The sequence below is a fragment of the Nymphaea colorata genome, chromosome 1 (assembly GCF_008831285.2).
Source record: "Nymphaea colorata isolate Beijing-Zhang1983 chromosome 1, ASM883128v2, whole genome shotgun sequence".
NCBI classification, from domain to species: Eukaryota; Viridiplantae; Streptophyta; class Magnoliopsida; order Nymphaeales; family Nymphaeaceae; genus Nymphaea; species Nymphaea colorata.
This window is the reverse complement of record NC_045138.2, coordinates 24,315,191-24,338,401: the sequence shown is the minus strand read 5'-3', so window position 1 is coordinate 24,338,401 and position 23,211 is coordinate 24,315,191. Positions and strand designations below refer to the sequence as shown.

General features: G+C 41.0%; 5 protein-coding genes across 5 annotated transcripts; 2 read left to right on the top strand and 3 right to left on the bottom strand.

Moving 5' to 3' along the window:
- The first annotated feature begins 115 nt into the window (after positions 1–115).
- Positions 116–4,581, top strand: LOC116249126 (uncharacterized). The gene is made up of 2 exons (XM_031622281.2): positions 116–580; positions 4,461–4,581. Exons 1-2 carry the CDS (start codon positions 116–118, stop codon positions 4,470–4,472), a joined length of 477 nt encoding a protein of 158 aa, XP_031478141.1. The 3' UTR covers positions 4,473–4,581.
- On the bottom strand, positions 735–4,045 carry LOC116249108 (endonuclease 1-like). The gene is made up of 9 exons (XM_031622250.2): positions 3,864–4,045; positions 2,242–2,422; positions 1,970–2,077; positions 1,834–1,889; positions 1,660–1,743; positions 1,452–1,547; positions 1,296–1,360; positions 1,059–1,132; positions 735–964 (listed from the first exon to the last, which is right to left on the bottom strand). Exons 1-9 carry the CDS (start codon positions 4,008–4,010, stop codon positions 816–818), a joined length of 960 nt encoding a protein of 319 aa, XP_031478110.1. The 5' UTR covers positions 4,011–4,045; the 3' UTR covers positions 735–815.
- Positions 4,531–9,761, bottom strand: LOC116249116 (endonuclease 4-like). The gene is made up of 10 exons (XM_031622259.2): positions 9,459–9,761; positions 8,663–8,781; positions 8,377–8,557; positions 7,984–8,091; positions 7,835–7,890; positions 7,605–7,688; positions 6,942–7,034; positions 6,407–6,474; positions 5,447–5,520; positions 4,531–4,908 (listed from the first exon to the last, which is right to left on the bottom strand). The coding sequence occupies exons 2-10, from the start codon at positions 8,774–8,776 to the stop codon at positions 4,766–4,768; spliced, it is 921 nt and encodes a 306-aa protein (XP_031478119.1). The 5' UTR covers positions 8,777–8,781; positions 9,459–9,761; the 3' UTR covers positions 4,531–4,765.
- A 4,961-nt stretch (positions 9,762–14,722) lies between these two features.
- Positions 14,723–17,920, top strand: LOC116260723 (receptor-like protein kinase THESEUS 1). The gene has a single exon (XM_031639167.2). The coding sequence runs from the start codon at positions 15,060–15,062 to the stop codon at positions 17,607–17,609; it is 2,550 nt and encodes an 849-aa protein (XP_031495027.1). The 5' UTR covers positions 14,723–15,059; the 3' UTR covers positions 17,610–17,920.
- Positions 17,921–19,608: 1,688 nt separating this feature from the next.
- Positions 19,609–21,884, bottom strand: LOC116267191 (uncharacterized). The gene is made up of 2 exons (XM_031648799.2): positions 21,542–21,884; positions 19,609–20,538 (listed from the first exon to the last, which is right to left on the bottom strand). The coding sequence occupies exons 1-2, from the start codon at positions 21,783–21,785 to the stop codon at positions 19,751–19,753; spliced, it is 1,032 nt and encodes a 343-aa protein (XP_031504659.1). The 5' UTR covers positions 21,786–21,884; the 3' UTR covers positions 19,609–19,750.
- Positions 21,885–23,211: the final 1,327 nt, after the last annotated feature.

The following is a 23,211-nucleotide window of genomic DNA, read 5'->3' as shown; positions in this document are numbered from 1 at the left end:
GCCATTGTCATCGCTTTTGATTCGTCAGTGCAGGTGTGAGAAAGATGTTTGGCAGTTTTCTTTACTTGGAAGACTGGTCCTGACAATTATTTAATGAAGGGTGTGGCGTGAAGGAATGTTGTCGTTGCGTCAGGGGAAGCCACTTACAGTCTTCGACAGCTACGCGGGGATCGGAAATTGCAAAACTGAATCGGTGTCGCCGACTCGCTCAACTCTTCATCCGTCCTTGTCCATGATTATCCGTGGACCATATATCTCTGCAAGATTTAGCCTTGCTAGATGCATTGCAACAGCAGCCAGGCCTATGCAACTGGATCCACAGACCTGTAATGATTCTCGAACCAACGCCTGGTTGAAACGGGGTGGCTTTTCTTGGAAGCAACATGCATGGCCGTCATGCTCCGCGTCCTGTTCAGCAATGGCACCCGATGGGCGGACTGAACAGAGTGGACATTTTAATGCCAAGCAACCAGTGTATTGGACAATTTGCGCAGGTACTGCCAAAAATTTTCCTTGGCAATTTAACCAGGTGAACGCACGAGATAGCAGGGAGAGGCAGCTCTCCCTGTGGCAAGCTAAGGTACTCGTTTTGTGCCCTTCTTGTAAATGGTTCGGATACATAGATGTTTTTACTGTAAGCTCATTCTTTCTTTTCTTGCTTTTGTTTTCCTTGTTTTTATCGTTCGGTGAAACTAGACACGTGCAAGTTACAGAGTTATTCTTGTTCATCTTGTTGAAGATTGTATATAGAGCTTTCTTGTACATGAAATTTGTATACAAGCAACAATTGGGAATATGGTACAGTTGAATTTCTTTCAAGCATCTTCCTCCTTGTAATCTTCATCTTGACCCAACAACTTATCTTCCTGATTGCCAAGCACGTCGTTCAAGGTCATGGCTAACCTGACACCACCCTGAGCTATCCTTTTCTTCACGATGGGTAGTCGAGTTGTGAAATAATCATCTGAAAACAAGAAACAGAAAACAAAAGAAAAGAGAAAAGAAGAATTAGTGTAGGTGTTTTGAATTTGCTAATTTGAAGATGGGTAGAAACTAACCTGCCAAAGTAACTCCTTCAGAGACATCTTTGTATGCCCATTTGCATGCCAGGTTGATGCTTTCTTCAGCGTACCTTTCAGAGACAAAGTCAGGAAAATCCATTAAAAAGAAGGCAATGTGTTTCTGCATTTGATCCTAACACTTAACACCATCCTTTCAACGGGTAAAAAGAAAAAAAGAATCGTCGTCTCTCGATGTCAAGCTTTTAATTCAAGTTTCTGGTCATTTTTACTCACTCATTTGGGCAAGGAAGTGGGCCTTGACAGTCCTCCCATTCTTGCACATCATTTGACCATGTCCCCTGTTCCGCAAAACGTTAACGAACTTTGATTTCAAATGAAGAACTGATCTCTGTATTCTACTTTTGATCGTATACTCGTCCTTATACTCACATTTTTTATGTCCAACTGTATGTCTTCTAAGAAGGCATCCATGTCCTTCCCATACATCTCCTTTGCCGCTGTTAGAATTATGTCCCTGTCCCAAACCTAGTGGTCCGAAAGACCAAAATCATTATAGATTTTCTTTTGAAGTTACAAAGATCTTTAGTTTACGATGATGCGATTATGAAATACGGATTTTGCTAGATGTGGTACTTACATGATGGAGATTAGATTTGCGTTTAAACCAATGCACGCTTATTGTGTTTCCGCCCTCATCACTCGTGAAGCCTACGTGCAAGGGCTGAACAGAGAAAAAAGAGAGACAGAATTATATGTCATTGTAGAATTTGATTTAGGACGGCTTGTTACGTTGATCCACCAAGAAAATTACCTGATGAATGTCACCCATGAAGTGAGACAAGAACAGCAATGCTTCTGTGAGATTATCTGCAGCAGAGAGCTTCTTTTTTCAGGATAAAACTAGCTACGCAGGTTGCTGAATATAGGAGATGGGTGATCTTTCTTACATCTGCGTTCGGATGCTCCTTCCCTGTAGTGTGAAAGCTGAGAGGTGAAATTGTAGATCGCGCCAGCAACGCACATGTCCTTGTTCCCGTATTGGTCATGGCAGTCCCCTGTTTTCATTTTTCATATTGTCGTGAGTTTCTAACTCATGGTGATCTTCTTTTCATGAATATTAGTGAGTTCATTGGTAATCTCGGGGCATCTCTAGATCATTAATGGATTAATCGAAACCCAAATAAGATGGAATGCGATCAAGAAGTGTATGAAGTCATACTAGAGTAGTCATATGTGCAAGCTTCATCTGGTGTATCGATGTAGTGGAGAGGACTGGTCCACCGGTACTTGTACCAATGCCTGATCTGGTCAGCCCACGTGCAAAGGGCTGAAAGGTCGCCGTCGACGTAATCCGGCAGTAAGCTCGTAACAGCATCAGAAGCCTCTGGGCTCAGAAGTTCCTGCAAATCCACATGCAAGTTCAATGATGGTCCTTACTAAATTATGAAGGCTACCAAGCATTGGCGTCTGTTCCAGTAGATATAGTAGCGTAATTGCTACACAAGTTTGGTTGAGTGGAAGCCGCCTGGGCAAGGCAGAACCCTCTCGGCTTGCAAATCTGATGATCAAGGCAACATTCTCCTATTATATTTGGATTTGGATTGAATTGGGGCAAACACTATAAGTTATATTACACCGAAATCATGTCCGTGCAACTATTTACATGCAAGTTAATGACAATTTTTCGATATATATAGAAACTTAGGTATACACGGTTGGTTCAGATTCAATTCTACCTGGTCGGCTTTTATACTAATCTCCAAATTCACATTGGGTTGATAGAGCATTGCATTTATATTCGGACCTAACATTGATTTGACTTGCACACCCGGTTGAGGACCTTGTCGTAGGAAGTGGTGCGCTAGCCACGGTCGCACAAGGGAGACAATAATATACTATAACGCAAAGGAGCACAGGACATGCTGATCCAGATCCAGTCGGCTGGTTTGAATCCGATCAGCATATCATCATCAGCAGATAAATTTCTTAGAGGAACCGGATCACCTTGCCGCCCAATACGCTACCACCCCTCGAGTACAAAAAAATATATGTCATAGCTTATCACTTAAGCTGATATTTTAAGAGAAAATACTTTTTTTTTTTGGTGTGCACGAGGCAACTCTGAACCTTTATGGGTATGAAACTTAGTTCCATCAAGTCGGGATGGAGCGCACAAGTGAAGCTCATTTTTTTTTCCTCTCAATTTTGAAGAATATGAGGGCAAGAAACGTCACTGCAATTGGTTTAGCCGTCTGCAGTTAACTTTAACTGCCTCGTGAGCTTGGGTTTCATATGAATTGAGCAACTCGAACTGGATTCATATAAACAAGCTGAGTTCTTCTCGTTTGTTAAACAAGCTGAGTTCGAGCCCGTGGTTCAACTCAAGCAAGTAAACAATGGATACGCTTTATGATGAATTTCATCAACTTCAAATCACAAGGGTAACATTCATTTGAAAAATACAACCCATTATTATTCTCGGTTCATGGCTTAACTAATGCTTAGCAGTCTGCCTCATTCATGGCTTGCTTTGAGCTTAGCTGAGCAAGTTCGAATGTCCTTGGATTCATGGGACGGGGGTCACTTCAGACTCCTCCAAACTCAAGCTAATCAACTTGAATTCAAGTCAAGTTCGAGCCCATCCTTAGAGAGTCAACCCGAGTTCGAGCAGCCCCAGCTCGTCGCGATTACGTCCTACTAAGAACGTGGTCCTCAAACTTACAGTAATATCAACGTTTCTTTGTGATTAAAATTTTATGCAAAAAAAAAAACACCTTGAAAATAAGGGCGCGATGCATCCACAGGTTGGACACACACGACCACGACGAGGGAAGAGAGAACCTGAGCGATCCGGCAGGTCATAATATGGCCTTCCTTGCTCCATGGCTGAACCACATGGGGCAACAGAATCAAAGATCCAATCAGAAAACCAGTAGCCCACCGAGCCACACTCATCACGGTCCCAACTCTCTTCTTACTTCCTAACATTTTCTTCTCACCTCAAGCACCCAATCTATCTGCAGGTTAGGTGGGTTATCACGACCAGGATGAATGGTATTATATGCTCAAACTATAACGCTCCTGAATCGTCCATGCCGTAGAAGTTTTAAACTTTAGTGAGGATAACCACACGCATTCACGATGTATCGTCCCAATCCGCCTCATCTGTGGCATTTTCCTTTCAGACATGAGAAGGTGCCGTTTTCAATTTGTCTCTCTAAATGTAAGACCGAAGTCGTGATCTTTTAAACACAAGAAGCATTACTTCAAATCAGTTGAACAAAAGTCAGAAGCCAATAATGTCGTGTTTCAAGAACCTTTGGCGGTGTTTCGCTACGAATCTGAAACTGGCAGGGAGTTAGGTAGGGAAGGGGTGAGATAAACGTTTGGGCAATTCGTCTTGTTCAAAAGGCTGATTTTGGTCATTATTTAATGAAGGGTGTGGCGTGAAGAAATCTTTACATTGCGTGTCAGGGGAAACCGCTTGGAGCTACCATGAACCGGAAAATAGAGAGTTGAATCCGTGGGGCAAGTCTTGATTAATCCTTGCACATGTTGGTACAGTGATAGATTGTAGATACAGGTGGATGAAACATTGGGTAAATGTTGCATAAATGATGGTTATGTTATATACAATTTGATGAAACTATTGGAACATGTTGTGTGGTCTGTCCAAAGTTGAGATTCACTTGGTTCACATTGACTTCAATGTGGACTTTTCATGTTCGGTTGAGACAGGTGTTTTAAATAATGTGGATGGAGCCTTCGGTTGTGGAATAAAGCTTGATTGAAGGTGCGAATATTCTGTTGAGAGTCGCAGCAAGGCGCACACCTCCTTGAGCCAGCCTCTTCTCCACCACTGGAAGCCTAGAATGGAAGTAAGCATCTGCACGGTAGATAGATACATACACAGGTAATCAGCGAAAAAACGTCAAATAAAAACAACCAAGAATAGTATTGTATTTGAAGGAATGGATGGATAATGATCAATATGATGTCAGAAGAACACATGCAGGAAGTATAGGAAAAGGAAGAATGTAAAGCCTTTTGATTTGTTAGTAAGTAAAAGGAAGAAGTTGAGTTTTAAGCTCAAAGGCTAAGTAGGTAAGGTCGTGCAAATATAGAAAACAGCAGAAACCATCCTGGAAGTCTCTGCAAGCAGATAGTTCATAATGCAGTTATCACTAATTGCAGCAGTGTCATAACAGATGAAAGGTTCCAAAGGATAGTATTGGAGTCCTGGGACAAAAAAGAAACATACTGAAAAAGATATCTTGGAACGCAAACAAGGGAAAACTGAAAGCCTGAACCACATTTCCATTTCCCAGCAATCGCTTTTCAGCAGTAAAAATGACATATTTGGTTCTCGACAAAATCATATAAAAATACGGAAGTAAAATAGTACCCAAAGAGGTCAACGGTACCTGATAATGTGCTTCCTGGTGTTGCATTCTTATAAGCAAATTTGCATGCCAAGCGGACACTTTCTGTTGCGTACCTGAAAGAAAGTTATTCAGATTAAGTTCATGCCAGTCCTACAAACAATAGCATACATGTAATTGTGAATTTAGTATAGCTAGATCAAGCATGAGGTAGTTTTAGTTGATTGTTCCATTCTTGCATGAATGCCATACTCTTTACCATGTCTTTTCTAGCTTGGTTAAAATTCATCACTTTCCAAAACACTAGGATATTTTGGTGCTTGGAGAGACTTAAACCAAACTAAGGGCACGCATAATTGTACATTAATGAAACAGCACCTGTACTTTTTTCTTCTTCTATCATGGCCAACAGAAGCCAGGCCTTTTTACTTAATCGTGCTTTATGTGGGTTAGGCCAGGTTAAACCCCAAACTCAAATGTAGGCGCTGTGAATCCATCCCAAGCCTAGCCATGAGGCATGAAGCCATGAACCACTTGCTTAACTGGGCCTTTGCGACATGATTATATTAGTAAGGCATATTTCTAAAATCAAACTAATTCAATCTTTGCATTAACATATTAGAATTGATATTTTCTGAACTGTCCATAGTTAGCAAATTAAAAAACATTCAGTTGATGCAGCTCCAGGAGTAAATCCATGAGCCAAAGCCAATTCATCTCATTTAAGGACATCCAGGCAAGCATCAGGCATCGCTCATTGACAATAGCTGAACTGCCCGCAATTGCACAAACATTTTGTTTCTTTCTGCATGTGGACCCTAATCAGGTTTGTTAGGTACAAGGAGATTAGCATGATTTGGTGCAAGAAAAAAAGCTAAACCCTTCTTACCTTCTTATTTTCACTTCCAATATGTAAGTCACGCCTAGTTCAAGGGGACAAACCAATGAAGACACACAACACAATTACTTTTAACATAGTGAGAACAAGCAAAAAGGACTTACGGGTCTGGACAAACCATAGCATTTGAAATACAACTCTCCCAGTGAGCAACATCATCAGACCAGTCATCCTGTCAGTGAAAAGGACATCATGACTTAATCAAACAATAGCATGAACTTGAAACAGATACTCCTTCAGAGGAATGCCTTCTAAGAATGCGGACCAACTATTTAACAATTTGAAGTCATCGCTAACTTAAGGTACATGTGGCAAAACTGAATTTTCATAAAAAAGATTGCCCATGGTGAGTGTGTGCTGAAGTTCTGTGGATCACTAAAAGATACACCGGTTGCCATACCAGAACTTTTATGGATGCATTTTGCAAAAGAATATCAGAAATAGATCAATGTCTATTATGCTTTCACGCTATTGACATAACAAAATGCTTTTTTGCAGTTTGCTGCAAGCTCCTAACACTTGCATTCTTATAAGCAACTTTGAGCATAAAACAAGTCCAATCACTTGTATATTGCTTTACAAATTAGATATTACTTTCATTTTATTTTGCACGCTTTCACCTTAATACATAGTACATACCATGATATTCCTTTGAATGGCTTGTGTCATATTCTCAATTTGAGAGCCATAGTACTCCTTTAAAGCAGTTTCAATAATCATACTATCCCATACCTGGAGGAAGGAGAAATGAGCAAAAATCATATAAGTACGCTGCACCCCATATTGCTCTGGTTCAAGAAGTGTGGTGTATCCAATGTAAACAGAAAAATTACATAGAATTTATGTAAAAAATTTACAAGTAAAACAATGTATCATAAATGCAGCATCGCACTAAATCTGACAAGCATTAAAAATATATACCATGGTGAATGAGATGCTAAAGACATAAGTATTGGTAATTGTACACTATTATCAAGAAAGCACTTCTAACTTCCAAGGGCTACTGAAGCAAACTGATAAAGAGCTGTCATTGCTGGGACTGCCAAAACTTGTATAATTCAAGAGTCCTATGTTGTGCAAGTTATATTGCAGTCTTGTTGACAAAAAAAATTTGGTCATGTATTAAAAGTATCATGTGAGTTTGATAGTTCTCATGAAAACCTTAAACAGAAGGATAATTAATCATTAAAATAGATTATTATCTCCTTAAGAAATCATCATATTCCAGGATGGCGTTATTACTAAAATCACTAGCAATGTGTTGTTGAAAAAGAATGCATCCAATTGAAGCCTAGGACTCACATGATGCAAGTTGGCCTTTCGTCTATACCAGTGCACAATGATAGTGTTGCCACCCAAATCACCGGTGAAACCCACATGCAGCGGCTGTCAATACAAGCAAAAGCAAATTACAAATGAATCATAATGGAATAGATCCTCTCTCATACATAAGAGCTGGGACGCCAATTATGCATGTAATTTCATGGCCCTGTGGAAACTACTTTCAGACCCATGTGAGAATAGAAGCGGACCTGGTGGATATCCCCCATAAAATGTGACAGGAAGAGCAGAGCTTCTGTCATATTGTCTGCACAGTAAAAGAAGGGACTCATCAGCCATCAACGAAAAAAATAAAGTCGCATAAACTGCAAGGGAGACCTCAAAGGAAAAATAGTCTTACGTCTTTCCTTAAACGAAGGATTATTACAATTTGCAAGTTGTTGTGTATAGTTATAGATTGCTCCAGCAACACACCTGTCGGCGACCCCAGCAGAGTCATGGCAATCTCCTGCACAAAAGAAGGCAACTTCATCTTAATATAGGTAATAAAGTTAGAATAGCCGTTCAAATACTTCTACCGTGCTAAGAGAGGAATATCAAAGAAAAAGAGAAGAAACAACAGCCGATATGCAATAGGAAAAACATTACGCAAGTTATCCGCCTAAAGCATTTGCAAATAAAAGTTCCTCCTGAAAGTGGCTGCATTTTGGGATACCTTGTCATGAACTTGAAGAACAGAAACCAGAAAAGGAAAATCACAAAGTAAATATTATATGAAATAAACCATACATACTGCAGTATTCATAATTGCATCTAAAGTCTGGTGTATCAATATAATGTAGAGGACTACTCCAACGCCAGTCATGGTAGTGACGAATTTCATCAGCCCACGAACAGACAGAAGCAAGTTCACCATGAGCATGTTCTGGAAGAAGTGCCTTGACAGCATTGGCTGCATCCTCAGATAGCAGAGCCTGATAATTTTTACGCGTTCAGCAACTTGACGGAAGTTCTCGATAGTATACATGAAACCTCAATTTTTCAAAGATTAAATAAATTCTTCACAAAGGTGTGCTAACCTCTGCTATCTTGCACACCACATAGTGGCCTTCTTTTCCCCAAGCACGAACTTCAGGAACAAATTGCATAAGAACTACCAGGCTTCCAATCAACAGCCATCGGGGCGCCATCATTGATCCTATCCCATACAAATATGATGAAGAACTATTCAAGATACATGCTTTATCTGCGAGAAACAGCTACTTAAGTAGATTAAAGCATGCTCCATTTCGAAATATTCAGCTTCTTTTTTCCATCCTCTTACTGAAACAACTACAGCTGAATCGTTCTGTGAAGTTTAAAAGTATTAGCAGACATCAACAATAGGCTAGCGAGATCATCTCCTCAAGCCGGAGTCAAAGAAAGGCGGAAAGTATCTATTCGAACTAACCCAAACAGTTCTCTACTCTCAGATTTTTAACACAGATGAATCACCACCCGCTGGTCAAACTTGATCAAACTACCCAAGACACTTTCCGACCCAAATTCAAGAAGAAGATCCATTCTCACTGGTCAAATTTAATCAAACTACCCAAGACAATTTCCGACCCACATTCAAGAAGAAGATCCTTTTTCACGCATAAGTATTTGCACATCGATCGATCGATCATGGTGGGAAGACAAACTGAAAAGTTTCGCCGGAACATTTGATTTTTACATGCTCAGCCCATTATGCGGCTAAAATTCCTCGCACGCAGAGGTGGATCATGATGTTCCCAAATTGGTAATTTTTCCACCAAAGGAAACATAAATCCACAGTGAAAATTTTCAAGAGTGTGAACAGTGAACTTTTTCATGATATCCGAGAGAAAATACCTTTCTGCTTCGTGGCCGTCGATAGGAAGCCCTTCCCGTCCCTCTCTCCGTGGCTGGATGCCTAGAGATTCTGCGCTATCACATGATAAACATTTGCGTCAATCTCCAATCTGGGCCCTTCGTTTTGGGATGAATGTGACGCCGTCCATCGCTGGCGTGCTGTACTTTTTATCTCTTCCCCGTCTCGCTCAAGGCCGATTAGAATATTGAGGCAAAGCGAAGGCATTCAGCTTGCGCTTGTAGGAAATGTGAACTTACGAAATAATACGAAACTCACGAAACGGCAGCTTCACAATGTGAACAGCAAGGAAAAAGATTAATTTTTTGCTTTGTATTTTTCTAGTTTTAATATGGCAGGCTTTCAAGGTAAATCATACTGAACATGTCACTAGATGAAATCAATTTTGGCAAAATCAGTGGCAATTTAACTGGTTCAATAGCTCATTCGACAAGGGTCGTGTTAATTTTTAATGGTTTTTTAAGAGAGAGAATGAGGAAGGGCAACTCTTCCCCACTCTGCTCATAGAAAGATGTTAGATGGCCCAGAATTCTCCTTTACGAAGTATCCGACTCTTAAACTCTTCCAACTCAGAAAATCACCGATTCCATTCTCTCTCGCACCTGTCGGTAAAGTTTTCTACCTAGACAGTATTTAAAACGCTAGCTGCCTTTTAAGATCCGGGAGATGGTCGCCACTCGCCAGAAAGAACAGAAACCTATGGTCTTTTGGGGAGATGGAAGTTCGAATCAGGCATTTTTTGACGGATTTGGGAAAGCAAGTACATCTTCTCCTCCATTATATTCAGATCGGACAGGAATCCTGCAACTCTTTGAAGCGAGAGTCCAAGCGAACTCCAAGTTCAATCTGACAGATTGTTCGTTGATTTTTTCAGGAAAACCTCTGCTGGGGAGGCCCCCTATCACTTTTATTAATCAAAAGATATATGAACAGAGCACATAATGGTTGGCATAGCTCGAGTTAGGCAGATTCCTACCAGATTGCGCCAACAATTTGTCCTCCAACTTGATAATCTTCACGTCCAACCCCCTTAGCCAAGTGGATGGAACTATTCGTTGGACTTGCTACAAACATTTGCTGGAATAGCTCTTCTATAGTCAGGCTCCGAATCTAAAGCCCAGCTATTCTAAGAAGTGGCAGCTGGGAATTAGCAATGCACTACTTTGGTGGTGGTTGCTTGGGAGCCGGTAGAATACAGCACAGAAGCTTCATGGATTCGAGAAAGTAGGTAAGATCCTCTCTTCTTCACATTTGCATTCAAATATTTATCTAATAATCACCTACCTAGCTAGAATCCGTTCGTGGAACATATCTAAACGATTAGGCTTATGCTTATATAAATGTTTTTCATGAAGTTGTTGTTCTGATGCTGGACCAGACTAGACCAGTTTGGATCTGATTCAGAAGCAAATAATAAAATAAAATACATTTGTGCAATTAAGTTAGATTAAGGCTGTTAATGAGTTGGTGTCTAACTCATTAGGACGCTGCCAGGCCCACATAGACAACGTAAAATTGAGTCCCATACACATCGAAGAAGCTGGTTACGTGCACAAGGAAATTGGTGCAATGACCAAAATACTTTTATTAAATTAATAAAAAAAACTTTTTAAAATGGTAAAAAAGAATTGTGAAAAAGTCTAAATTATTTACTTTATAAAAAAATTTCATAAGTACCTTCATCCCATTTTGGTGCATACTTGTTGCGTGCAAACCTTTAGACATCTATACACGCAACTCAATCTGCTTTTCAGAAATAAAAGCTAATGACTGCCCCCACATAATTTGATTAGCATTTAGAGGACGAGTTCCTAGCTAATTGGTATACTTAAACTGTTCTTCAATAAAAAAAAAAACTTACATTATACATTGTGCTCTACTTCCAAAGAAATGAACACTTTAAAATTAGAGCTATATTTTCTATTTTTTTCCCTTTTTAAAACTTTTATGACCTTTAATATTGTAGGAAATTAAAAAAAAAATTAGTACCCAACGATCTGGTAGAAGGCTGCCAACTTGTGTATTAAATGAAATCCTCTGGCTTGCTTTTTTTTTTTTTTTTTCTTTTCTTTAAGAAAAAAAGCTGGTATATCCGACAATTCTTTTGCATTTGATTACTTAAAAGAAAAGTGCGAAGATATTGATGTCGTCATGAGACGGTTGAGGTACGCTAGTAATTGCATCCACATGATTTTCGACCAATGTGTTGTCACATCCATGTGCATCTACGCATGTGACGCTTCCCCAGCTGTTTCTCATTAATATAAATATATATAAATAAAAAAAACATTCCATGTTGATGTAAGTGGGATCCACCAGGCTTGGCTGCTCCCTTTATGGTCGTGTACAAAGAGAGGCTAATGTGGAGGGGACTTTTTTTTACTAAATTATCTATTGATTTGTTTTTTATTATTTGTAAAATAAATTAAAATATTTTTCAATTGATCTAAAAATAAAAACAGAAAAAGATGATAACCCCGTATTAACTAACCAATTAACCATTGCATGGAAACGGAATCCATCAGCTTAACTGCTTTTCTTAGGAGAGATTTTTTGTTTTGCAGCCTAGTAATTTTCTTTCGCAGCCTATCTTTTCGTTATAAATTTAAAAAAGGGCCTTTTGGTTTTTGGATTTCTTAAAAATGGTTCCACTTTTGCTGACAAACTCCTTGTTCCTGCCAAACACAAATTAATTTTTCAAAGTCAAATTTTTGTCTAAAGTCTCGGGCCACGGCTAAATGGTCCTGGTGGGATTTCATATTGAAATTCTTTCATACATATGATTTTTCTTTCTGAGCGAGTAGAAGTAAAAGAGACCTATCAAGGCTATAGCCTTCATTCAACCCCTTATTTTTATAGGGTACAAAGCCTGTTTTTGGTGCTTTGAAGTGTAAATGCTTTAACTTGCATGCCAATAAACTTATAAAGATTTAAAATAGAGACTAACGGCTACTAGTCCCCCCCCCCCGAAACATTGTTTGAAAGACATTCCTTATGAAAATGACTTGCATTAATTTGGTTAGAAGAGACATTGGGTATAACACGTACTTAGAGCCTCCTAAGCCCATTCGGACATGAACTGAGGGAAATAACAGGTCCGACACAATTATATGGCCCATATCAAATTGTTAAGCAATTAGTAGCTAATCTCGTAGTTAAGTGAAACATTCGATTGCACCCGACTTAGAAGCATAGGACAATTAGTGACGATAATTAGAGATCATATTTGGTTTTTCACACTTTTTACTAAACCAATATTTTTGCTAAACACGGTTTTGGAGGCAAAACTAGGTTTTTAAGAGTGTTATCTAAGCATGCCTTTATTCTCAGCACAGCTTCACATTCATTAAGCTACTTGGGGAATAAACGGTTCTGCAACTTTGTCAATTGATTATGCCATATAAGCGACAATTTAGGCAACATTTTATATAAGATCAAACATCTGATAGCTATAAAATAATACTTGAATCCTGCTGAGTCTTTCAAATTCTTACAATTTTATGAAAAATTAAAGTAAAGAAGGCCTTTATCTAAGTTGATCTCTCGTTAACCGAGAAGACCATGTGCCTGATTAAGATCGGATATCATGGGTTACCATTTCCTATGAATTGGTAGGGATGTCAATGGATCAAATTTGGATTAGATCCGAACCACAATTTAATCGGGTTTGGAGTGATTGTGGAGTTGGTTTTGACTTTTTTGAGTCCCGACTGGGTTCCATTAGGATCCAAAACGGGACAAAGTTATGATTGGGCTTGTATTTATGATACCTGGCCTGGATCCAAAGCTATCTCCACGCATTATAATCACCAGAGCAACCAGACAAATCCGATCATTTGCGTTCTAGGACAGAAGGTGGACAGGATGGGACACAAGAATCCCAAGAGATCATCGGAGGGACCGGATCCGAGGGTTCCCATCATAAGCTAAGCAGAAGCTCCGGCGCCGGTGGGATCGAACTGATCGACGGACCGGTGTCCTTGGACAACTCAGGAACCGTCGTTCCCCGGCATTCGCGGCGTGATAGAGTAGCGTGACCTCCGGAGGCTGCGGAGGAATGGGTTTGGATCCCCGTCAACTTTCCGAAAGGTGCGTTGGATTTTGGATCTGGGTCCTGTACCCGTTCCTGGGCTGTGGTTCTGGATCTGTTGCCTTAGCATTAATATCAATTGTTAAAACGCATTTAAAACTGAATCCTGGTGTGAGTTACAACAGACCTGAGATCCAGATAATTCAGGATCAATATAGTGAAGCATATACACGAGACCAGGCTCGTATCCAGATCTCACTTCTGGTCGCATCACGGTAAACGCCGTCAGTCATCAAGTGGGAAAAGGGACGGCCCAGCGGCCAAAACCGCGTCCCCGGACGTCCGGCGGCGACGATTGCGCAGCGGTTTCTTTTTATATTTGTCACAACCTCGTCCTGCAAACTATTCAACAAATAATTATTCCATATTCAGAATATCTGCCGAAAGTATTTGAATAATTTTACATACCAAAAAAGATTATCTCATAGCAAAACATCTGGCAAAAAGAATAGAAAATTGTGCTGCATTGAACAAGATTCACCTGCTCATAACCAATTCTTTATTTTTTTATGCCTACCATTCACTTGCTTGCAAAGAATTTTACTTGATTTCATAATTATAAATTGCACGCTTTATTTGATAGTTGAAGAGGGAAATTAAAAAGGAATTGGCGTTGCTCTAACATTAATATTCTAGTAACTAATCAACTGTTTTTTTCTGTATCGTTCTCATTAAATACAGAACCTATACCATTTTCAATGCATTTAAATATGGTTCTTCCACTTGTTTTAACTTCATTCACCAATCTTCGTTTTCCTTTTCTCTCTACATAAAGCAAAGCCTGACTTTCACAGTGAACACATAAATTTGAACTGACATGAAAAGTTAAAGCTATTAAACATGCTGCTTTCGGCCATTTAATGGTCTCTTTCATGTTCCAGTAAGAAGAGTTTAAAATCATCGATTTGGAATCAAGCAGAAAGAGAATCAACCGAAGAGTGGACAGCAGCAGGCAAACTTTTTCCGTCAATAAAGAGAAAAGAAGTCGCGAATGTTTGAATTACCGAACAATTTTGACACAACTTTGAATTACGGAATTCACGGAGCAGAATTTTGCAAATAACCATTTTCTTTTTTCCTCCAGCACCGTTGCAGTGGACTTCGTTGGAACCTGTTTCCTACTTGCGGGTCCCACGTTTCCTTTACTTCACAGGCTGGAGGCAGCTGTTTCCTCAAGTGTGAGGAGAAACGCTTGATGGCTGCGCTTCTCAATTTCCATGCCGCTCCATCATCTCATCTGATGCTTTCAGACAGCCATTTAATTCCTTCTCCAAGTTTCTTCACCACCAAACTAGGGAGCCACCCCTTTCAAGGTACATGTCCAAAGCAAGCCAAAACAGGGGCACCCATCTAGCCATCTGTTCCTTTTGATACTATTCTTGGTTTTGTGTTTCTTCCTTTTGGGGTTTGAGTGGGTATGTCTCTGAGCAACAGCTTTGTCTTGGGTTAGATTTGGTGCACCTGTTTACCTGCAGATTGTGTGGCTCTGAGGATGACTATGATGGGTTTCGTGAAGTGGGTATCTGTTGTTTCTCTCGTTCTTGTTGTGTTCTTGGATGATTTCACCAGTATTGTTTCAGACGCTGCCTTTACACCGGCGGATAATTACTTGATTGCATGTGGGGCTTCCCAAAATGTGACTGTGGACGGGAGGACCTTCGTCCCGGACGCGCATGCGCCTTCTCTTCTGATCACAGACCAAGGGACCAGTGTGGTTTCTTCCTCCAATTCTGCGGCTCCCTCCCCCATTTACCAAACTGCTCGCGTCTTCTCAAAGCCGAGCTCTTACCGGTTCGGTATCAGTCAGGGAGGCCGGCATTGGGTTCGGCTCTACTTCTTCCCTGTCCCGAGTTCAGCGTATTCTCTGAATTCCACTTCTCTTACAGTAGTTACTGAAGATTTTGTGCTTTTGGACAATTACACCCTGAAGAACCAGAGCCATCCCTTTCTGTTTAAGGAGTATTTGATCAATGTGACCTCTGATCACTTGACCATTGTCTTTGTGCCCACGAACGGTTCGCTCTCGTTCGTGAACGCGATTGAGGTGGTCTCTGTCCCCGACGATCTGATCAGTGATCCGCCTTCGCAGGTGCCTGACGGGATCCTTTTCAGTCTTACCAACTTGGCCATGGAAACCGTCTATAGGCTTAATGTTGGGGGTCCTAGAATCACCTCTATCAATGACACATTAGGAAGAACTTGGGAGAATGATAGGGCCTATCTTTTCTCCAATAACTCTGCCAATCCTGTGTTTGTTGATCCAAGCTCCATTAACTATGGCACTCTCACCCGAGAGATTGCGCCGAATTCAGTCTATGCTTATGCTGAAGCAATGGCGAACTCGAACGTTGCAAATGTCATATACAATATTACATGGTCCCTGCCAGTCGATCCAAACTTCCTATATTTCATCAGACTTCACTTCTGCGACATCATTAGTACAGCTCTGAATCAGCTAATCTTCAACGCCTACGTCACATCTGGTTCTAATTTTATGGTAAATGTTGATCCCAGCAAAAAGACCAATGAGTTGATGAGGCCCTTTTATATAGATTTTGTTACCAATGTGTCCTTTAGCTCTGCTCTCATAAACGTGAGCATTGGCCCCGATCCAACCATCGAGGATATAAAGAACGCCACCCTCAATGGATTGGAAGTCTTGAAGCTCAGCAATGACGCCGGGAGCTTGGATGGCCTGCTTTCAGTGAGAAAGATTTACTCTGCTTCAGAATCGAAGAAAAAGAAGACGACAATTGTCGTTCTTGGTGTGATAGTGGGTGGCTTGGCATCGGTACTACTGCTAGCTGTGTATTACTGCTGCTTCGTTGGGCCGAGATCAAAGAGCCGACGCCGTGCTCATCCATGGTTGCCTTTGCAATTGTACGGCCATTCTCACACCATAAGCAAAGTTTCGACTACTTCTCAGAAGAGCGGAACTGCAAGCTGCATCTCGTTGGCGAACTCGAGCTTGGGACGCCTCTTCACCTTCCAAGAGATAATGGATGCAACCAACAAATTTGATGAAGCTCTGCTTCTTGGTGTGGGCGGCTTTGGCAAAGTTTACAAGGGAACGCTGGATGATGGAACCAGGGTTGCTGTCAAAAGAGGGAATCCAAGATCTGAGCAAGGTCTTAACGAATTTCAGACTGAAATACAGATGTTGTCCAAGCTCCGACATCGTCATTTGGTTTCCTTAATTGGCTACTGCGATGAGCGCTCAGAGATGATCTTGGTTTATGAATATATGGCCAATGGGCCTCTTAGAAGTCACCTCTATGGGTCAGACCTTCCACCGCTTTTGTGGAAGCAGAGACTTGAGATTTGCATTGGTGCTGCTAGAGGTCTGCATTATCTTCACACGGGGGCGACGCAGAGTATAATTCACAGAGATGTGAAGACCACCAATATCCTGTTGGATGAGAATTTTGTGGCCAAGGTTGCAGATTTCGGCCTTTCCAAGACCGGCCCTGCATTGGACCAAACTCATGTAAGTACTGCTGTTAAAGGTAGCTTTGGTTACCTCGATCCCGAGTACTTCAGGAGGCAGCAGCTGACGGAAAAGTCAGATGTTTACTCATTTGGTGTTGTTCTAATGGAAGTTTTGTGCTCAAGACCGGCACTGAATCCGGTTCTCCCCAGAGAGCAAGTGAATATAGCAGAGTGGGCAATGATGTGGCAGAAGAAGGGAATGCTTGACCAGATTATGGATCCTGGTCTAATTGGCAGAGTTAATCCAGCATCCCTAAAGAAATTTGGTGAGACAGCCGAGAAGTGTCTGGCTGAGCATGGAGTTGATAGGCCGACGATCGGAGATGTGCTGTGGAACCTCGAGTATGCACTTCAGCTTCAGGAGACATCAGCCCTTGTCGATCCTGATGATAACAGCACGAATCATATTGCTGACATTCCAATATCGCAATTCCAGCAATTTGACAACAGTACAAGTATGGTCGATGAAGCACGCTCTGTTACTGATGATGATTTGGAAGACGCAACCACCAGTGCTGTATTTTCACAGTTGGTCAATCCAAAAGGAAGATGAGAAGATTCTTTTGCTGGATCACAGAGATCCCCATCTCTATGTGCTTCCAACTCGAAAAGATCCAATTACAGGGATCAAATCATCAAAGACAGTCCTGTAAATTTAGTAGTCTAGCAAACGCTTATACTCGGTATGTCTATTTCCTTCTACAATTTTCTCTTCCCTTGAGTTTTGCTTCGCAGTTCAGCACTTTTTTCTGGAGCTTCAATTGTCTTTGTATCATATATGTTTCTCTTTGAAGAGAATTTATGTTTAAAATTTGTCATACATGTAATTGAAAGGCATGACCGAGATTGTTTTTGTTGTTGCAATGTTCTGTTAGTAAATGATTTTCAGCACTCAAAGAGGACAGATAAATGCCTCTTTCCATACTTTACCATTATACCTGCATCACTGTCACCATGCATTGTCGGGAAATTATTTTTCTTCCATTTTCTTCTCTTTTCCATCTTTGTTCTCAGAGAAAAATAATAATTGTACTCTTTTAAAAGGCCGTTTCCTTAATTTTTTCCGGTGTAAGGAAAACCAGAGCTAGATCTACTAAATTTAAGGCTGTGCTTCTTTGATTTGAGGAAGGACAAATTCCTAATGCCCTGACAGGGCTGCTTAACACTGCACCAAGCTCTTTGCTTCTGACGCTCAAACTAAAAAGCAGTACTTTCTGATTTGGCGTATTTTACATGCATAAGGTTCTAAACATTGAAATTCCATGAGACCTGTACTGATATACTCAGGTAAATCATAGCACCAACTTGTATTTGGCTGTTAGTCCTGTTGGGCGCGGTAAGAACTATGTTAAACTAGGCTTTTTATCGTTTCCTGAGGGCAATCCCATTGCTATTGATCCACCAGTACTCGAGTACCCAAAAGGGAAAGCTACTGCTGACATAAAGTTACCAAGCAATTTTTTTTACAGTGACCTGCAGAGCGCCTAGGTAATTGAATGGGACGACAGTAAATGAACCGTAAGATTTTTTGGTACTTTCAGCATCTCACACTTATCTGACAGGCGTTACTTCCTACCTATGCCACGAGGATGCTACATGTTAGTCCTGTGTCGTGTCCTGTTGTTATCCGATTCTCAATGAAAAATTACGTAAGAATGGTGTCCCTAGCGTCCTTTTAGTCGTGCCTTATGACATAGAATCCCAATTCCAGAATGGGCATTCCTTGTCTTCATGGCTTCTGCTTGTACAGAAGTTCAATATACAGCTGTGGATGGTGGTTTCAGCATGTGCAGATGGTAGGTGAATAAGGTACGAAGTCTCCGCTCATACCCATGTGAGTGTGGGGTAGAAGAGTGGGAGGCAGATGACGATGAAAGGGCATGCTGTACTGCATATATAAAGAGTAAAAGATAAAGCAGAGTTTTCTTCTTGTCTGCAAAAGGGCATAAGCGCTCTTTTAAATGATGAACGTCGTGAATGTGGGGCTCATCTAGCACCTGCCATCTGAACCAATCGAATTTGCAAGTCAACTGCCCATGTGCAAGGGCCGGACCACACGTTTTGTGGCGAAACTCAAGGTCGTGTCAATCTGATTGAACGGAAGAACTATGCAAAGGCTTGGTAGAGATGGGGCTGAAAAAATCTTTAACGAGCAGCGAAGGAGGATTATTTTCAACGTTAAGATCATATCTCCGACTTAACTCAATCAGCATCTACTAGTCACATGAATAAAAAGACGATTTCATGGCTAACAGCAGTTTCGGATTCACGGACGTAATATTGGTGCACAAACTAGTCTATTTTCTTGCCCCCACGGTATCTGCTCGCTACTGTATCTACCATCTTTAGCTGCGCGCAGTACAACTCGTCATTATAGTGCGTATTCCAGTTGAGCTCCTTCAGGATGGCCATGTCTCACAGAATTGACGCTGTCGCGTCATCTCTAGATTTCTTATTAAGTTGGTAGAAGAACACGGCGTCAAGTTTTTTCTGCTCAAGTTGGAATGAAGCAACTCACAAAGACAAATTTCTGCTATAAAAGCTGTTCCTTTTATTCAGAATATTGTATCACGAACAAGTTTCACAGATGAATACTTATGTCCGCGATGGGATTGACATGAAAAATTAAAGATAAAGTAGCACACTTGAGAAGACGAACTTATGGTTCGCTGTTTGATTTCTGTGAGAGGTGCTTCATTTTCGGCAAACCATTCCCGCACCATTGCCAAGCTTTGTTGCGCAGTCTATGGTAGAAGGGTAGGCCATGAAGGCGTGGTCTACATCTTTGGTTTCGGGTTTAAACTTGCAGAATTTGCAGTTTGGTGAAAGGAGGGAAGGCGTCCTGTATTTGTCCTCACCCCCCATGATTGGCATGGCTACTCCTTTCTTCACTGGGCTTTGGAAGTCCGGTTGGTAGGTCTTGCCAATGACACCTTCCACTTGCGGTGAAAGGCCGTAGAATCTGAACTGAACTTCAAGATGAGCAAAGCAGTCATCGGCAGGAATCTGGTATTTGTGAATCCGGTCATCTTCCTTAGTTACAGGCACTACATTTACAGAAACCTCTGCAATTTCCGGCAACTTTACTATAATGCTGTTGGTCCGAGCAGTTCTCTCCAATTTCAAGTCATGATCAGGAGAGCTCCACTCTGAGAGGTGGCCTTCAGATAGAAATATGGGCTGCCCATCATAGAAAAACTCAAGCTGGTCAATGCTGTTGTCCCATTTCATGGCCTTCTTTGCTCCAAGACTGAAGGTATGGGAACCGTACATGAATCCTAGTGCTTGAATCCATGTGAAGTCCCTTGTTCTCCCCTGTGGCCTTAGACCGATGAACCGAGCATTGATCTGGAGGTTGGTGTCAGAAACAAGGCTGAAATGTTCATTTGCCTTGCCATGGAAGAAGAAGACGACTCCATCTCCTCCTACAAATCGTGGATCATAGCAGGCGGCTCCGGTTCCATGGCAGTCAGCTTTCCGATCTGTTATGAGCAGCAGTTTTACAACTAGCGTTAGGATCTATACGTATTTTAATTGGCAACAAATTAGCAGTAATGTAAAAAAGAACGAACAGAACCAGGAAACCAGGAGGAAAGCTTACAAATACATATAAAAAGGGATAGACAAACCTATTATTTGCAGGAAGTAACCAATGTATAAAATACTCTTAAAATCTTGTTATAGAGAACACGCATAATTACTGTAATATTAAATTATCAATAGGATGGATGACAGCGTGGCCTTCACTTGCAGACATTCGAGTTTTAAAGGAAAAATAACCTTGCTAAATTTTAATATGATTTATTTACTACTATTTAACTAATTAAGCTTGACTGCCGATTAGTACATTCTGTTCGTAAACCGCTACTGGATCTTAAAAGAAAAATTCGTGTCCATGAATTCGGAGGTGATCATTTATTGCCATTTTAAAAGTTAAATGACATCCTGCAATTAAGTCGATTAAGTTCAATAACATGCGGCAGTTACACCATACTACTAATCAAACATTTGTTGCCCAGATCTACGCGGAATACCATAAAAGCATGTCACAGTTCACATATAAAAGCAACGGTGACCTTAGCTGAACATATTAGAGGTGAACAGTTTCTTTTACGACTACACCCGTGGAAGTTTGAAAACCTCGGGAAAATGATGCATGTTTTTCTAACGTACAGAAAGGATTGTGTAAGTCCAAACCCAAAGGCTCAGTTCGTTAATTTTTCATTCCTATGCATCTAAAATCACGATCTCTTTCGTTCTCCTAGCATGGAGATCACATCCTTGCAGTACTGCAAATGACGCTAGATACTTGTACTGTCAGATATCTTGACAGCGTAAAAGCCGCTGATCCGTCAACAGCATTCCTTCTGTAAACCAGTCGGAAATGGATCTATTTCGACTCGTTGAGGCACAGGAATCTGTATTAAGTGTGTGTGAGAGAGAGAGAGAGAGAGAGAGGAGAGAGAGAGAGAGAGAGATGCTCACTTCTGCACATAGCTTCACATTTTGGTGAATTGCAATCCAAGTAGCAAGCTTTGGCCTTGGGATCTGATGGTTTGGTCAGCGGGCACTCTGCCGGACACCTTATGGTTCTCAAGAAGCATCTGCTTCTCCTGCTCCAGCAGGTGAGCTTCTGCCGGCCCGTATAATAAGTGGCACTTCCCAACTCTGCTGCCACCGACAACAAGAAAAGCAGCAGCAGCGGCAGCATTGGAGAAGAAGCTCTCATAATGAATACCTCCCTCTGTCTCCCTTTTCTGCTACCAACTTAGAGCTCAAAAACCTCTCACCATAGATCCCTGTGTCTCCCAACACTCCATTATATAGCAAAGAGAATGTTTGGTTCACACCTTTGACTGCCTGGAAACCAATCACATGATGAAAAGCAGCTGCCTGCCCTGCCTAATCATTCTGCTGTTTTCATACTCCCAAGTCTTCTTTGCTCTCTGCACTTTCTTTTTTTTAATCTGCGTGGGTTCTGAACTAAACCAAAGTCAACTTCTTCTTTCCTTTTCTTTCCAGAAATCGGTTTTGAATGGTGAGAAGCAGGTTTTCTTCCAATTGGTAAATAATTCATAGATGTCGTACTGACTAGCTTAACACTGCTCATTGCCAGATAAACCATGCGCAAGCCACAGATATTGGTATTTACAATTTGAAATCATCTTTACAAGTCATCCAATATGAGCAGATCTGCGTCAAAGGGAGACCATCTTCAAATTTTATATGCATAACCTAAGACATTCTTGGGACTTGCACACTGTATTTATCATTTCTAGGTAGTGTTTCAAATAGATAATTGCATCTGCAATCATAAATATGTTGCTATACTAAAATATAAAACCTTTTTGAATCAATGAGGACTTCTAAAAAATTTACGAAAAAACAACTTATAAAAGAATACAGAAAAGAAAAAAAAAGAAACCACCATCGCTTTTGGGAGGTCACTCCAATATATCTCACAGTGAAGATGGGTCTCAAACAAATTAAACCAGGAAGATCGCTACTTTTGAATAAAAGCACCACATTGATTGCTTGCTAACCAAGTACTAGAAAACCATGTCGGTCTGTATTGGCTGCAGCATATCTTAAAGTGAAGTTTTTTTTTTTTCAATTGATTAAATATTTAAAGATATTTAATAATTTTAAATAGGCCTAAGCATCAGGCCAGGTGGCCTAGTAATTTAACACAAGTATTGGTCCGGCCCAATGCCAGACCGGCCTGCTACCCAGCCCATCTACAAATGGGCTAGGCCGGGTACTGGGCCATTACAAGTTTGTTCGAGGCCCAGCCCATTTGCACAAGCGGTCGACTGGGCACCCGACAGGTCGCGTTCGCTACCCAAGCCTGACCCGTTATTGTGTCGGGCCAGGTACTGGGTACCCACTGGTGGCCCGGCCCAGCTCTCATGCTTAATTTTTGGAGAAGAGAAAAGAGCTAGGTATTACAAGCCAATAGGTTCTAATGTCTATCAGACCAGCAAAACAAAATGGTTTGGAATCCGAGATTGAAAGGAATAGATCTTCGTGATCATAAATTCAAATACGAGATTAGGGGTTAGAAAAAGTAAGCAGTTACTCTGCTCTTTAAAAATTAAAAAAGTGGTTCACCGATCATGAACCCAACCCTTGAAAAAAATATAGTCGTTGAATTC

Bases quoted from the DNA above. Each gene is read 5' to 3' on its own strand.
- LOC116249126 (XM_031622281.2), top strand. From the start codon at position 116: ATGTTGTCGTTGCGTCAGGGGAAGCCACTTACAGTCTTCGACAGCTAC.
- LOC116260723 (XM_031639167.2), top strand. From the start codon at position 15,060: ATGACTATGATGGGTTTCGTGAAGTGGGTATCTGTTGTTTCTCTCGTT.
- LOC116267191 (XM_031648799.2), bottom strand. From the start codon at position 21,785: ATGAGAGCTTCTTCTCCAATGCTGCCGCTGCTGCTGCTTTTCTTGTTG. The intron at 20,539-21,541 runs GTGAGCATCTCT...TGCTCATAACAG, and splicing joins ATGTGAAGCTATGTGCAGAA to ATCGGAAAGCTGACTGCCAT.
- LOC116249108 (XM_031622250.2), bottom strand. From the start codon at position 4,010: ATGTTAGGAAGTAAGAAGAGAGTTGGGACCGTGATGAGTGTGGCTCGG. The intron at 1,890-1,969 runs GTAAGAAAGATC...TCTCTGCTGCAG, and splicing joins AGGAGCATCCGAACGCAGAT to ATAATCTCACAGAAGCATTG. The intron at 965-1,058 runs GTTAGTTTCTAC...TCTTGTTTTCAG, and splicing joins TGAAGGAGTTACTTTGGCAG to ATGATTATTTCACAACTCGA.
- LOC116249116 (XM_031622259.2), bottom strand. From the start codon at position 8,776: ATGATGGCGCCCCGATGGCTGTTGATTGGAAGCCTGGTAGTTCTTATG. The intron at 7,035-7,604 runs GTGAGTCCTAGG...TCCTTCCTCCAG, and splicing joins GAAAGGCCAACTTGCATCAT to GTATGGGATAGTATGATTAT. The intron at 6,475-6,941 runs GTATGTACTATG...TTTCACTGACAG, and splicing joins CCATTCAAAGGAATATCATG to GATGACTGGTCTGATGATGT.